Source organism: Tamandua tetradactyla, chromosome 10 (assembly GCF_023851605.1).
Source record: "Tamandua tetradactyla isolate mTamTet1 chromosome 10, mTamTet1.pri, whole genome shotgun sequence".
Classification (NCBI taxonomy): Eukaryota; Metazoa; Chordata; class Mammalia; order Pilosa; family Myrmecophagidae; genus Tamandua; species Tamandua tetradactyla.
Window position 1 is genome coordinate 65414248 of NC_135336.1, and position 16476 is coordinate 65430723.

At 35.1% G+C, this 16476-nt stretch overlaps 1 protein-coding gene across 1 annotated transcript in view; it reads left to right on the forward strand.

The window, feature by feature from the left end:
- GBE1 (1,4-alpha-glucan branching enzyme 1) overlaps positions 1-16476 on the forward strand; it is a 344340-nt gene that overhangs the window by 263006 nt on the left and 64858 nt on the right. Inside the window, exons 11-12 of the mRNA XM_077118703.1 lie at positions 3691-3801; positions 7509-7680. Of these exons, the coding sequence (XP_076974818.1) occupies positions 3691-3801; positions 7509-7680 (283 nt within the window). The remainder of the gene's footprint in view (positions 1-3690; positions 3802-7508; positions 7681-16476) is intronic.

A 16476-nucleotide genomic window follows, 5' to 3' on the forward strand; every position in this document is an offset into this window, starting at 1 on the left:
TCCTCAAAATTAAACACTTTTGTGCATCAAAGAACTTCATCAAGAAAGTAGAAAGACAGCCTTCACAATGGGAGACAATATTTGGAAATGATATATCAGATAAAGGTCTAGTATCCAGAATTTATAAAGAGATTGTCCAACTCAACAACAAAAAGACAGCCAACCCAATTACAAAATGGGAAAAAGACTTGAACAGACACCTCTCAGAAGAGGAAATACGGATGGCCAAGAGGCACATGAAGAGATGCTCAATGTCCCTGGCCATTAGAGAAATGCAAATCAAAACCACAATGAGATATCATCTCACACCCACCAGAATGGCCATTATCAACAAAACAGAAAATGACAAGTGCTGGAGAGGATGTGGAGAAAGAGGCACACTTATCCACTGTTGGTGGGAATGTCAAAGGGTGCAACCACTGTGGAAGGCAGTTTGGCGGTTCCTCAAAAAGCTGAATATAGAACTGCCATACGACCCAGCAATACCATTGCTAGGTATCTACTCAAAGGACTTAAGGGCAAAGACACAAACAGAGATTTGCACACCAATGTTTATAGCAGCATTATTTACAATTGCAAAGAGATGGAAACAGCCAAAATCTCCATCAACAGAAGAGTGGCTAAACAAACTGTGGTATATACATACGATGGAATATTATGCAGCTTTAAGACAAGATAAACTTATGAACCATGTAATAACATGGATGGACCTAGAGAATATTATGCTGAGTGAATCCAGCCAAAAACTAAAGGACAAATACTGTATGGTCCCACTGATGTGAACGGACATTCGAGAATAAACTTGAAATATGTCATTGGTAACAGAGTTCAGCAGGATTTAGAAACAGGGTAAGACAATGGGTAATTGAAGCTGAAGGGATACAGACTGTGCAACAGGACTAGATACAAAAACTCAAAAATGGACAGCACAATAATACCTAATTGTAAAGTAATCATGTTAAAACACTGAATGAAGCTGCATCTGAGCTATAGGTTTTTGTTTTGTTTTGTTTTGTTTTGTTTTGATTTTACTATTATTACTTTTATTTTTTTCTCTATATTAACATTCTATATCTTTTCCAGTTATGTTGCTAGTTCTTCTAAACCAATGCAAATGTACTAAGAAATGATGATCATGCATCTATGTGATGATGTTAAGAATTAATGATTGCATGTGTAGAATGGTATGATCTCTAAATGTTGGGTTAATTTCTTTTTTTCCATTAATTAAAAAAAAAAAAAAAAAGAGAGAAGGGATAATTGGAGATGAAGGGATACAGACTGCACAACGGGACTGGATATAAAAACTCAGAAATGGACAGCACAATACTACCCAATTGTAATGCAATTATGTTAAAACACTGAATGAAGCTGCATGTGAGGTATAGGTTTTTTGTTTTTGTTTTTTTTGTTTTTTTTTCTTTCTATTATTGTTTTAATTCTTATTCTGTTGTCTTTTTATTTCTTTTTCTAAATTGATGCAAATGTACTAAGAAATGATGAATATGCAACTATGTGATGTTATTAAGAATTACTGATTGTACATGTAGATTGGAATGATTTCTAATTGTTTTGTTAATTCTTTTTTTAATTAATAAAAAAAAAAAAAAATTCTTCCAGCTTCTATTTATTGCCCATTTTCACAACCACTTCCACATTTTTAGGTATTTGTTATGGCATCATCCCTCTTCCAGATACCAAAAGTGTATTTGTTTCCTCTTGCTTTTGAAACCAAATTTACCACAAATTCATTGGCTTGAAATAACACAGTTTTTCAACTAATAATTAATGAGGTCAGAATACCAAGATAGGTCTTGTTGAACTAAAATCTAGATGCCAATGACATAGTTTTAGATAAAGATTAAGGAGTGTTAATGCATTGACTTGTTAAAATGAATTAAGAAATTAAGTCTCTATGTTGAAGACAATGAGAAGTCATTGCTCTGTTTTAAGCAGGGAAGTCCCCTGGTAAGCTCCCCAGTGAAAATGCTACTTTACCTTTATGTGATAAATACATGGAGCAGGACAAAATCTAAGACGAGAGACCAATTAGGAGACTTTTACAGCCAAGGCAAGGAAAGATCATCGTCTCTACTAGGTAGGTATAGCAGTGAGAATAGGAAGAAGTAGATGGTTGATATCGGTTACCAAGAATTATAACCCATGGCATTTAATGGAAGGTTAGATAAAAAAGGGGGGACGGAGTGAGGTAGAGTGTAACCAGGTTTCCAACCTATTGATTTAGAAGAAGGTAGAACAATACATTGAAATAGACAGCTTAAGAAGGGAATAACAAAGAATGGAGAAGGAGAGGAAGAAGAAGGTGAATAAGGGAGAATGATGATGATTATATATTGGGCATGCAGTTACAAGTAGAGATGTCTTAGAGGCAGGAATGGAGTTCAAGTGATAGTTTGGAGTGTGTTATGTGTGTTCCATGCACAGAGTGTGTGTCGATAGGGGTTCAACCAGAGAAACAGAAGCATCGAGAGATATGTGTGTATGTGTGTGGAGTGATGTTTGCATTTAAATATGGACTTACTACAAGAAGTTGGTTTATGCAATTATGGGTGATAGCTAAGGTTGTCTGAATTCCATAAGCAGGCAGCATGGGATGGTATAAGCTGGCTTGTGCTTCACTTCAGACACCAAAATCTGCATTCATTTTCTATTGCTGTGTAATACATAACCCCAAACTTGGTAGCTTAAATCATCACCTAGTTACCTAACAGTTTCCAAAGATGACGCCCATCATATTCAAAGGTCTCACCCACACTCAGTGGTGGGATTATATGCAGGTGTGGATACCAGGGATCAGGAAGCATGAATGCAACCTTAAAATTCTTCTAAAATTTGAATGAGTTATGTAAAAGAGAAAAAGCTGTTTTTAAGACATGACTCTAATGATTGTGAGCTTTTATCTGATAGACAGAAAAGGAGACCTTGTTATGGGAAATAAGAATTTCACAGTGATCTAATAAAGAGAGCATTTCATGGGAAGGGACAGGGTCAGCAGTGTCAACTTGTACAGCAAGTACATACCTAAAAACCCACACTTATTCAAATTATTTACCTTAGAGACAGTCATCTGAGATGTTGTCTAGATTAGCTGCATGAAGGAGATTTTAGAGAAACAGAAGCCCGATTGAGGATTGAGTGGCAAATGAGAAAGTAGAGACAAAAAATGTCATCTCTTAAGATGGTAATTATTTTCTAATTGGACTTTGAAATATATGTTTTGTAAACATTATCATTGTTTTCCAAGAATATAACGAAGACACTTCATGCTAAAATTCCTTTACATTCAAACCTAACAATGTAACAAGTTTATTGCTACCTTGTGAAACTCACAGAAAGACATATTGCACAGTAATTTACTGTGCCTCGTTAATAAGAAGTAAAAGTTATTACAGGGAAAAAAGGCTGTAAAGATCCTAAAATGTACTAATTAAATCATATGCACAAATACACACGCACACACATTACACACCACACATGCATAATCTACGCCATTGCTGTTCGGATAGACCACAAAAGTTGTGATTTCAGTAAATTTTAAACCACGAGATCTTTGCTTATATCTGTGTGTCACATAACTTGGGTTGATATGATCTATACACTCAGATTGTTGTTTAGAATAAGATAAACAATGGCTTCAGTCAATGGTTTATTTTTCTCTGTTACATCTAGATCCTCAAAGAGTTTAAAGATGAAGACTGGAATATGGGCGATATAGTGTACACCCTCACAAACAGACGCTACCTTGAAAAGTGCATTGCTTATGCAGAGAGCCATGATCAGGTAAGTGATATATTCATGAAGTAAATATCTGTGTAAACTAATTGCCTGTCTGTGTGTATTTATTAATAAATGTAAATATTCTATTGCTTAGTACTGTTAATATAACTTATTTAATACATATTCTTTACATGAAAATTATTTAAACTTGAGAAAAACATTTTAAAATAATTTTTGAGACCTGGAATTCCAGCTTCAAAATATAATAGCAATTTTACGCTGTCATACTGTAATTAATAGATTGTTAATTGCAATTGCGGTGTTGCCTGTTGTGTTTTCCTTTGTCCTATAAAGTAATATTGGTACTGATCCAGGATAATTTTGGTTTCCATTTTGGTCTTTCCTTCTGTAAGCTTTCTTTAATGCCTTTGACAAGCTATCATCACCCTTTCCCGCAATAACTAAAATATCATACTAGTTGATCACCGTAACCCCAAATATTCTATTCTTCCATACTTAAAAATTCACACCCATTCGTGAACAGGTCAAGATTGTCCCAGTCTTATACTTTTTCCTTTGCACCTGTGTCTGTCTACTTCACCTGGGACCCTCCTACTTGAACCTAATAACAAGGTTCATGTATCACATTCTCTCTGCCGTCTCTGCAAGTCATATAGGGATAAATAGTTACCCCATCCTTCAGGGGTTCCCATCAGGTTTTACGCAGAAAATTTGTTTCAGTTACTTTCATACTTCCAGTGTTAAGCACTGTGATTCCTCCTTGTAATCCCTCAATTAATATAGAGGAATAAATAGAAAACACAATTTGTTATTTAAAGGCATATTAATTATCATAAACATCAACATAAAAAGTGTGCTTTTTATAGATTAAAAAGGAGACTGATTTTTTTTAATTATTTCTAGATATTAAGAAAACTGAAGCTAAGCTTTACTGTCATTTCAAGAGAAGTTAGCCTTCTAAGATAAACAGATGGTTTTTTAGCTGTCTCCTCTAATCATGAAGAAAATATAAGTAGATCAGGGATCAACAAACTCAAGTCCATGGACCAAATCCTACCTGCTTCCTGTTTTGGTTAATAAAGTTAATTAGAACACACATACTAATTTATTTATGTATTGTCTCTGTCTGCTTTTATGCTATAATGAAAAATGTGAGTAGTTGAAACAGAGAAAGTAGACCACAACACCTAAAATATTTACTAGCTGGCCCTTTACAGAAAATTTGCTAGTTCAGAGGGAGACATATGCTAACTTTTGCATCTTCCAATTTGCATCTTCCACTACAATGAATAGTATCCTAAACCATACAGCAGATCAAAGAAATTACCTTTGAACAAACCAGAACCAAAATACAACAAAACTGTGAATGACAAATATTATGGAGTGTGCATTAACCCCACAGAGAACATGTTCAAGTCTTAACTCCAGTCCTGTGGATGTGAGCCCAATCGTCAATAGGATCTTTTGAGTAGTACTAGTTAGGGTAAGACCAAACTTAAAGGTGGGCCATAATTCATTATGACTGGGACCCTTATAAGCAGAGGAAATTTGGATACAGTAGTAAGAAACAGAGCGAGAGAAAGACAGCCATATGATAAAGGCAGAGTTTGAGTTATGGATGGTTTACAAGCCACCACTGAATGCTACAGACTTCAGAAAAAGCATGGCCCTGCTTATGCCTTGATTTTGAAGTTCTAAACTCCAAAACTGTGAGAGAAGAAACTCCTATTGTTTAAGCGAACTACTCTGTGGTACTGTGTTCCACCAGCCCTGGCAAAGTAAGACAATTAATATGGTATAAAGGGGACAGAAATTGTCACCAGATACATAAGGTGGAAATAGAAATGCATGCCTAAATTATGTCTTTCTATTGCAAATTCCCACCAGTTGTAGCACATTGTGTATTCTGGATTTTTTTCTGTGTGTGTGTGTGTGATGAATGAGAGAATAAATGAATGGAATGCATGAATTGAAGGTAAAATGAAAAGATTTCTTTCAGAATTTTCTTCTAAAACTTTACTAAAACATAGAATAACTAGTAGTTCTTTCACTCTTTTAAAAAACCAGGTAATTCTCTCTTGTATTACAAATTGTTACATATTAAATAATGCCAATTACCTAGTTCTTTCTAAAAGTAAATGTACTCTGATCTTTAAACCTCATAAAAATGTAAATATACATACAGATGTAATTTATTTAAATAATAATAGCGAAATATATACATCATATTTAAAAGTCCTTTGGGAAGTTATTTTAAATTTTTAGATAAATTAGTAATCTTTCTTAGCAGTTAAATTTATAAAATTTAGTAATAGAATTGGTAAAATTAAATTAATTTTATCTATTACCTCAATAAGATTTTTCAGAGGAACAGGCAACTGTTATATTATGAGAATAAATATCATCTGTGAACCTAAACAGAGATTATCAAAATAATTTCATATGCATTGAGTTTCTAGAAATAAATGCAAGTCCGTGCAAGAACATAAAGAACTCAAAACGAGTGGAAAGATAAAATTGTTTAAGAATTGGTGCTATAAAATAACAATTTAACAAATGTGTTTGTAGTTTATATACTTTGTTTTCAAACTTTTTAGCAGTGCAACTTCCAAGCTAAGCTGTATAAAACTGTCATACATCATATACAGATGAAAAGTACATTTTATTTGCATATATTCATTTTATATGTTTAGATATAAAACATTTATTCATAAGTTAGTCTGTTTTGATAAATCAAAAAAATTTGAAATCAACTCAGCTTGCTGACAACTGCCATTTAAGATTGAACTCTGGGCACTCTTTGACAATAACCATCTGCTTCCATGGTCCTGAAAGTAAGAACGAGACCCACAGAATGATTAGATCTTCTTGTAACAGTGTTTTAAAGAATCAACAGTAGGTATGAGTATAATGGGTTTGAAAGTAAAATATATTTTCTAAAAATAGAAATGATTGTAATAGATTAATGAGATTAAGGGATCCTGTCTATTACAGGTTTTACTATATGTTACTGTTTTGTCAATGAAGAGTGCTCTGCATTAGTTAGCTATTTTTAACCATGAATAATTCAGAGTATTAGGAGGCTTCTCTTCTGCCAGTCAAGGCATTTCTAAGATACCTACCCCAATTTCAATTATTATCTTTTCAGAAAAAACAAACTAATTCTAGCATAAGTGGCAAATACAATGAAAAAGCAAGTTCACATATATCAAAAAGTTCTCAATCTGTTTTCTTTACCTGGAGAAGAAGGGAAAATCATTATAATTTATTTGTACAAATATATTATGTAAAGTGTAACACACACACACACCTGCAAGCACACACATATAAATTATTTTTTAGAAACTCTTCCATTCCTTCAAAGCAAATTATATCATGGCCTTCAAATTGTTTTAAAAATCTATTTAGTAGCTCCAACATTATAGTAAATGAACATTCCAATTTCAGGAAATTGAATCATCAGTTCAGGTAGCATATCCAGGTAGCATATCATGAATATTTCAGAAACACACTTAAAAGTAAAATTTGAATCTAAAAAAAAAAATTTGTTGATCTCTAATATATTTTACCAGCTCAGCATCAGCAAAGAAAGTCATTATTGGTAAATATGTGAAATTAATACTAACTCATACACTCTTCCTACATTGTTTCTCATCCTTTATCACCATCACCATATGTTTTTTGAGAGTAAATCGCAGCTGCCTAGTATGCCTTGTTTGCATTTATCTCAGTGATGTTTATTTCTGTAGGCACTTGTTGGTGATAAGACACTAGCCTTTTGGTTGATGGATGCAGAAATGTACACAAATATGAGTGTACTGACCCCTTTTACTCCAGTTATTGATCGTGGAATACAACTTCATAAACTGATCCGACTCATTACTCATGGACTTGGAGGAGAAGCCTATCTCAATTTCATGGGTAAATATGAATTGAACATATATCTAATCTACATTTTAAATGTTAACTAATATAATGTGGCTTTTCAGGTTTAAAATACAAAGTTACAACTGTTTCTTTCTGTAAACTGCAAGAAGAAAATTACTGTAAGATTTATGTTATACTAATATATGAGAAAAAAATGCAAGTCTGACAGCTGGTATTTATTGAATATTGCTTTCAGCAAGTGGACCGAACAATTTTTAAAACTCAGATTTACTGTTACTATGAATTTGATTATTCTGTGTTTCTCTTATTATTGTAGTATTTGTATATTCAATATGAGAATGATATAATTGCCATAATAACCTATTAAGCTAATATTATTTAGAGTTGAAAAGATCTTGAAGGTAATCGTACACCAGTATGCTTGGTTTATGATAGTTAGACTAAGGCCCAGGTATATTGTGACAGTCAAAAATTATTTTATTTTTAAAAAATGGGGAAAAATATGCATGTTTGAATATCATTGTTTTCCATAGGGTCTGAATAATAAAATGTAATAACCAACTAATATGTTTTTCTATTCTATTTGGTCAACAATGATCATTTGAACATTTATGCTTTAAAAGATTTCACCATCTTTTATACTAAGGAGAGACAGAAAAGACTGGGGAATACATCAAAGAGGCTGACTTATCGTTCTACAATAATAGCCTTAGAGTTTTAGATTAAATAATTTCTATCTAGAAATTTTCATAAGGAACCTCAGGTCGTACTTTTACAAGCTTCTGTTGTTTGGTATTCTGAGTTAAAGAAGTCAAGCCTAAGACACCATATACCAGATTTCACCTGCACTACCTATACATTTGAGTGTAGGCCTCTCTTAGGGTCACCAAAGTTAAAGTGTTTTTTTGCCAGGAAGTCACCTTCCTGACCGTATGTGTGGCTTCACCATGACAGCATGGCATCAGGCCACATTTCCTGAGTGGGTCTTTCTGGTATTGGGTCCATAAGTAAAGTGAGACTTATTTATTCCTGAAAAGCAGCTGGTCCTACCTGACTCAATGAGCATCACTCTCAGATATGGCACTCCCAGCAAAGCCTTGGTTGTACCCCAATTAAAAAGGTGGAGGGCATGAACCTATGCAAATAATTATGTTGCCCTATAAAGTGAGGGGAATTGGTAAGAGGATCTGAATTATAAGTCAGTGAGAAATTTGTAAATATTTTATTTGACTTATAAAATCAGATTTTTAAAATTGTGGTAATCTACAGATACCTCAAGAAGAAAAAAAAAGTCTTCTTTATATATCTGAAAAATAAAAGAATTTCCCAAAAACTAAAATAAAAATTACCTTTTGAGTTCATGTAGTCCTATGTAATTAATCGTTGTACTACTAGATCTAGGGTTAGCATTGCACTTTCAAAAAGCCCACTGCTTCTGAAAGTCCTAGAATACCTGGCTCAGTCTACTAGTTTAGTCTGAAAATTGGAAAGCAGTGTCAGCTCAGAAACCTGTATCTAAGAATCTATCTTTTGAAGTGTCAGTACTTTAAAATACCTAATTGCGTCATTTTACTGAGACTGTCCTTTGGTGAAGGTATCAACTCTGTCCTATAGCTTATAGCATAGCCTCCAGGGAATCATAATAGTAAAACAAGATTATCTGTAGATTATGGAGACTTAATGGTAATAGTTAATTTAATATCAATAACTTCCCCATAAGAAAGATCTGATAGAAGTTCTTAATGAGAATAATGCAACTGACAAGGAAATTTGGTTGTTTCAGTACCATGCAACGCAAAGGGAATAAAGCATTCAAAAAATAATTTAGACAATATGTTTCTAAGCATATGTATGATTAAGTATTTTTTCATAAAGTCAGTGACTTATAAAAATAGATGCACAACATTTTAAACAAGAAAAAGACTTTAGATAAAATATATTTTAATCTTAATATACAGTTTTTATGCTAATAATATTTAGAAATGGAGTCACTAAGTCTGTAAAGACATCTGCAGTATTAAAAAACTATTGCTTTATCTGATGGAACCACTGCATAGAAAATGTTAGATTAAAAGTAAGCTTTTGGGAAAGTAACATTTTGAATAATTCCTGAAATTATGACTATAACACCATATGGCTATAATAATCATCAACAAAGACCATCAGTACTCTAATAAATAAAGGAAATCCACAGAACTATTTTCTGATTCTTGGTATTTTCTTTGAGTGTAAAAATAAATCCCAGACAATTATGGTTGCAGCGTACCTCTAGGAACTTCACACAAGGCATATACTTTTTGAAATATTTATATTAATATCATTTTAACTGTATATAGTAAGTCTAGGGCAAGCTAAATATGAATTCTGCTTTGGAAACTCTTCCCATGAAACTTTCAAAATAACTCATTAAAAAACTTAATTATTTTTAGCATTCTCTAGGTAAGCGTCTAGATAGCCTCTCTCTATAAACTGACCATATTTGGGGGTATCCTTTGGTTTAGGACAGAGGTCTTTTGAAGTTTTATTCTTTTCTCCTTGAAATAAACCGTATCTTTTAAAGTTGAACACCAATATAGCACTTTTTTTATTCCTTTTATCTCAGGATTTTATTCAAACCCAGTGTTTAGATAATGCTGGCCCTCAGCTTTGAAATCAGCAATCTCCAAATAGCACTATGATTTCTGATTATGAATGCTGTTTTATGTAATTCAGTATTTCTCCGTGAGCTGTAATGACTTAATTTCTTTGACCATTTTTCTGATGATACCAATGCTCTCCTTAAAAGCCTTCAATTATTACTGTGTCCTCCAGCTGACCTGTAAGCCTGGCATGAATGTGCTCCCATGGGTCTCACCCCTGAGCATTCTACTGCCGCCAAGGAAGCTCCTTTCAGTTCATTGAATGTTCAGTTCAGATGAACTTCACGCCCCTTTGGATGCCCCTGCCTGGAATCATCACTCTCAAATATTCCTCCCATACCTGACGAAATCCTAACATCTTTAAGTCTTATTTCCTTAGGAAAGCCTTTTCTAAATCTTCAAACTAGGCTAATTGTCCCTATTATACATTTTTATAGCCTCCTGAACTTACCTTTCATGGCACATAATACAATTACATTTGGAAAACTATTAAATAAACGACTCCCATGATAACTTTAAAAATTAGTGAAAATAAGTAGGGGTGGTATGTATTTTCTTCCCTATTATATTTCAAGTAAGCAGCTAGCATAGAATCTAGCATATCACAAGGCTTCTACATTTTTCTTAAAGCTTTTCATTAAATGCATGTCTTTGTGGGGGGGAGCGGGAGAATTACCTTATAATTTTTAGCATTAGTTTATAACCAGCTATTTTAAGCAAAGTAATTTCATCAAATGGCATATAATAAATTAATATTCTAAAAGAGCAGTTAAGAAAGTTTGGCAGATTAAAAAGCAGCCTCATTGTTTCCACGTTTTAGAGATTTTACACTTTCTGTAATGTTTTTTTCCTTTTAGTGGGGCACACATGAGTTAAAAAAATAAGAAATAAAAAATAGCACAATTTTGTAGTCTTTCACTAAATCATTTTTACAGATATTAACATTTTGTCAGATATTCAGATATGTATTCTGTTTTTCAAAAATCAGTAAGACCCTTATGGATTTCTTAGATCAATGCCAGATGATAGTTTTATTTTGTTTTGTTTACTTTTGTCTTTTTTTTTAGAGTAAGCAGCTAAAAAAATATATGTTAGATACATATGTAAGAGGGTCTGTGAGCACTCTCACAAAGACAGAGGTGAAGGAGGTGAGAGGCCATAGTTAATGTGGGGCCATTTGCTTTTATAGATTAGCTTTACTTCTTCCCCCTTCCCCTTCCTTTTTCAGGGCTTTTTTCCTATCTCTTCCCTTCTCTCGAGGAGGGCCTGGTAGTCAATAGTGCATTTGGGTGGGTCGGTTGGTTCCACCCTTCTCTATAGATGACTCACTTGGTTGGGAGTTTTTTGGCTTCAGATGGGTCAGCTGCTGCTGGGTGTTTTCCCTAAGTGGATAGACCCCTGGGTGGGTAGCCCCCTGGGTGGGTTGTCTGCCCAGGACACAGCCTCCCTGACCTTGATTAGCCATTCTTGGATGAGGGCTCCTTCACTTTTCTTTTTTTCTCTACCCTCTCCCTGTTCTATTCTGCTCAGATTCCCCTGCAGAGAGTTCTCACTCCTTAATCTTCAGGGTTGTTGAGGAACAACCCTTGTAGCTATTTCTGGCTTGTCTGGGGCTGGAGGCACTGCCTGATGGGGTGTAGAACATTCTGGTTATCTCATTTAAGTTGAGAGGGGAAGACTCCAGAGGGGTAGTTGGAACTGCTGAAAATAAATCCTCACATCAGCATTGGTTTGCATGAAAGGCTTCTAGTCTGGAAGAAATAAACTTGGTGAGAAGCTTAAAAATGCAAGGGTCTATTAATAGCAAGAGTAGGATAGAAGTAAGCAGGCTTAGGAGATGCATTAGCCAAGTGAGATTTGGGGAGAGGGAAGGAAATGACCATCTTTCAGGTCCAAGAGTGAATCTTAGCTGCTTGTTCCTGCTTGACTGGGGAATAAGAGGGCACATGTGCTAATTTAAAGGGCACAGGATTGAGTCTTAGAAGGGATTTAATTGATCGAGCTGTGGCCTTAGTTGCTGCAGTGGCTTGGTTATTTCCTTGCGAGATGTTAGTTTTTTTTTTGATGGTCAGGGCAATGAATTACTCCTATTTTTTGTTGGTAAAAGCACAGCATTTAAGAAATTGGGTATCTCTTGATGGTGCTTAATTGGGAGAAAGCTTCATTCTTTTTACACTGCTGCATGAGCATGCAGGACTAGGGAGGCACAATCTTTTTCCTTTTCCTAGTTCTAGAGCTCTGGTGAGGGCAATTAGTTTTTCTTTCTGAGCTAAAGTTTCTGGGACAGGGCTTTGGCTTATTAAATTAAAAACCCTCATTGCTTAAGAGAATAGAAAGAATTCCCCAGATGGGGAAGTTTAATGGTTTTGTAGTTTTTTTGGTTGTTTGTTGTGTTTTGTTTTTAGTTTAAGGGACTTTGCAACTATATATATATATGTTTTACATATATTTTTTACTTAAAATACTCTGGCTTGTTTTTTTTTTTTTTTTTTGGTCTCACACAGAAGTTAAAGTTTTAGAATATATTTATTTTAGTCCTAACTAGTTCAGCATCATTTCCATGTTGCTATATGGAATAATGCTGACTTTCAGAGCTGAAGAACTTTAACTCTGAGTTTTGGGTGTTACACAAATAATTAAACTTCTAGGGAACTACTAGGTTATATAAAGAGTAAAGCATTTCAGAATTCAGAAACAGTTAAGGCTTAGTAGTAAATGTGATTGCTGTAAGAGCTTACACTTTAAGCTTTAATTTTTTTATAAGCATTTTTAAGTGAATTTCCTTTCAGAAATAAAAACATATGACAGTTGTTTTATATTGAGGTCATTGACTACAAACTATAGCAGAAGTTGTGTCCTGTTTTACTTTACACATTTACCAGGGTTACGTTAGTTAACAGGTAGAACATGATTTCATATTTACCTTGTTTCTCTTTTAAAGTCCTTTTGTTGAAGATACAGTTCTGACTTACAGCTGACCACCTGAACTTTTAGTAAAGCAGTATAATTAATTGACAAGCACTTGTGGTTGTTACCATAATTTGTAACTTTTAATCTTATAAAGATCAGTATTGATAGAAACAATCTCTGAATATATGAATATCATTTCACCCATGCAAGTTTAGTTAGCCAAAGGATAGAAAATCTCTTCATTATTGTATTGTTTCTTAAACACTTTTTTAAGGTAATATGTTAAAACTATTTTAGCACTTTACTTTTGCAAAGTGAAAGAATAAATTTTTGTAATAGTTTTCCTTTAAGAGTGAGAAGATTGTCTTCTGAAATAAAGGATGTTAAAGTTAACATAAATATTAACAAGGATATTATTCTGATATAACATTTTTATCTTTTAGATGAGTACTCATATGATTAAGGAAAACTTGCTATAACTTTTCATTTAGAGTGGTTTAATAGAAAGCAGTATGGAATTCACCTTTTTTTTTTTTTTTACATGGGCAGGCACTGGGAATTGAACCCGTGTCTCTGGCATGGCAGGTGAGATTTCTTCCACTGTGCCACCGTCGCACTGCACAGAATTCATTTTTATAAACTATAATTTCTTGTAATCAGCAGTGATTACAAACGAAATTTACTTTCTTAAATTCTCCATAATTTTCCACATCCATTCAGGACTTGTAGTCAGTAATGACCACAGAATTCACTTTCTTAAACCTTTTTGTTAATGAATATACATGTAGTTAGCGATAATTACAACAAACAAAATTCATTTGTATTAGAAATAGGTTAGCTTATAAAGTTAACAAATTGCAAGACTGTACTTTGAAATAGTTAGAGGCCAGTAAGGTCTGCTGCTGAGGTATTTTTAAAGATATAGGGATTATTTTGAAGCTCTTGGGGCAGCACTGTCTAGGTGAGTAGTGTGGGAATATTATTTTTAAGTCCCTGCCATTCAATTGCAAATAGGTATTGACAGTTAGGGTAAAGAGGAATGCAAAAATGTGTTTTTAAGATTTAGAACTGAAAACTTGCATACAGTCAAAAGTTATGTGCGGGTTTACCCTGGGATGCTTTCATCCCATACAGACAGGTTTATTGGCTTAAGGATATTCTCGGGATGCTAAGAGGCCTTGGTCTAGTGGCCTCCGGTAAACAAGAGAGTAAACACTAGCTGGGTTTGCTAGTCTTAAAGTGGCCCCCACAGAGTGAAAAAGGTTTCCCTAGAAGGGTATGGGGCATTCAAGGACAATGAGAAACTCATAGGATACTAGAATGTCCTTGAGCCCATAAAGGACATTGGATAGTGAAGATTTTAGTTTTGGCTTTACTGTCAGCTTTACTGTCAACTAATTAAGACAAGTCTGAGTGGAGGTAGGCCCAGAGTGGCAGTTTAGGACTGAATGGCTCCAGTGATAATGAAGAAATTAATAATCTTACCTGTCCCATTGAGTGTCACCTGGGGCTCCTTAGTTGGTCAGATGTGAAGTCGGCAGAGCCATATGCAGCCTTGGGCACCCTCAGTCTTCTCCACTTGCCTTGAGGGGCTGTTCTCCTCCCACTTTGGGAGACAGTGCCGCTCTTGGGCCAGAAGCCTTGTTGGTGGCAGCTGGAGCAAGGCTTCAGTGGGTCCCGAGGCTGTGTTGTCTTGCGGTTCCTGTCATCCTCTTTGCTAGTGACCTTCTGACTCACAGTTCTTGAAGCAAAGCTGTTGAGGCTTGGAGCCATGATTTGGGTGACCTTGAGAGGGCAGGGTGCTATTAACAGTGACTGCAATAGCTGAGCCTGTTCTCTGGTCTTTTGCTTACGTCTCTTTGATTTCACCTCCTCCTTGGCCTTGTTTAGATTGTTAAAGACATAAAAGGCCATTTCTAATAAATCATTAGTGGGAGTTGGTGAGCCCCTGGAGAGCTTTTGCCGCTATCTTCAGATGTCAGGGCAGACTGATGAAAAGGGTGCCTACCAAAATCTGACTTACCTGGGAATCCAGGCTTGCCTTAATAACATTTGTAGAACTTCCCTCCAGGGCAGGGCTTTCTTCTTTCTCCTGAGTGATTTCCCTTAGCTTATTACAATTAATTGGCTTGGTGGCACATTTTTTCATGCTTTTTAATAAACAACTGTTTTTTCCTTTAATGGAAATTGAGGTTTGGGCATAACAGAAGTGACAAGTCTTTTTTAGGTCTTTTTCTTGATAGAGAGCTAAAAGTATTTGGGCAGGGAGTTTCTAACTACTTTTCTAGTCTTTTACAGTCTGGAGGTTGGTATTGTAATTGACAGTCCCATTGAATGGCTATGCTCATCCTTTTTAGTTTATATTGACAGTTGGAATTTTCCATTTTCTCTAGGAAAGGAAAAGAGGAGACCTTTTTCCCTCTAGGTTTCCTATTTCCTAAGGGGTAAAAAGAGAGCATAATTTAGAAGAGAAGTTTTGTATTTGGCTGCAGTGGGTTTCAGTAGAGACTATATGAGGATTCTGGGTTGAGTGCTATTTAAAAGAGGATTATTTAAAATATTTGCCTCATTTCATGAAGAAGAGTCATGAGGAAGAAGTTTTTGACAGTTTTTTCTGGGCATAACATAATTTGCATGGGACCTTTATGGGTTTGTCCTGATATAAGGCTATAAAAGCTGTACATAAGGAATGTCTTGCCACTTTCCTTACTAATTATAAAAGAGGTTTAGTTGTGATATAAGGTTATGGCTGACTGTCCTATTTGTGGGCTAACATTGGCCATTTTCCAGGTGATATTATGACTAAGCAGTATGCTGTAGAAAATACTGGAGGCACCACCTATTTAAAGAAGAGAGGTAAAAAAACAGATTTCCATACTGGTGCCTGGCATTCCAGGTCACTGGCTTGCTGTTCTGAGCACTGTTCCCCTGGGCCCATGGGATTAGGCTCCCTATCCCCGAGTGTCTCTCAGGTCTTCAAAGACTCAGGAGACGGATGGCCCGGTAATGTCCTGAAATTGCTGATCCAGTGCACTGTGTCTTCCTCAGTGTCTGTGCTCTTAACTTGCTGTCTAGAGTGGTGTTTAAGAGAATCGTTGCCACAAACAAAGAAATATTAGGTCAGGAATTTCCTGGATGCCAGCCCTGGGTGTTGCTGTGATCAACCTAGAGGGAAAGAACATGCAACAAGGAAATTGGCCTTCTAAGAGCGTGACTTAGCATGCTTTTTAGGCAATTAGAGGAGTCTAGGTATGGACATATTGTAGGACAGGGCCAGGAG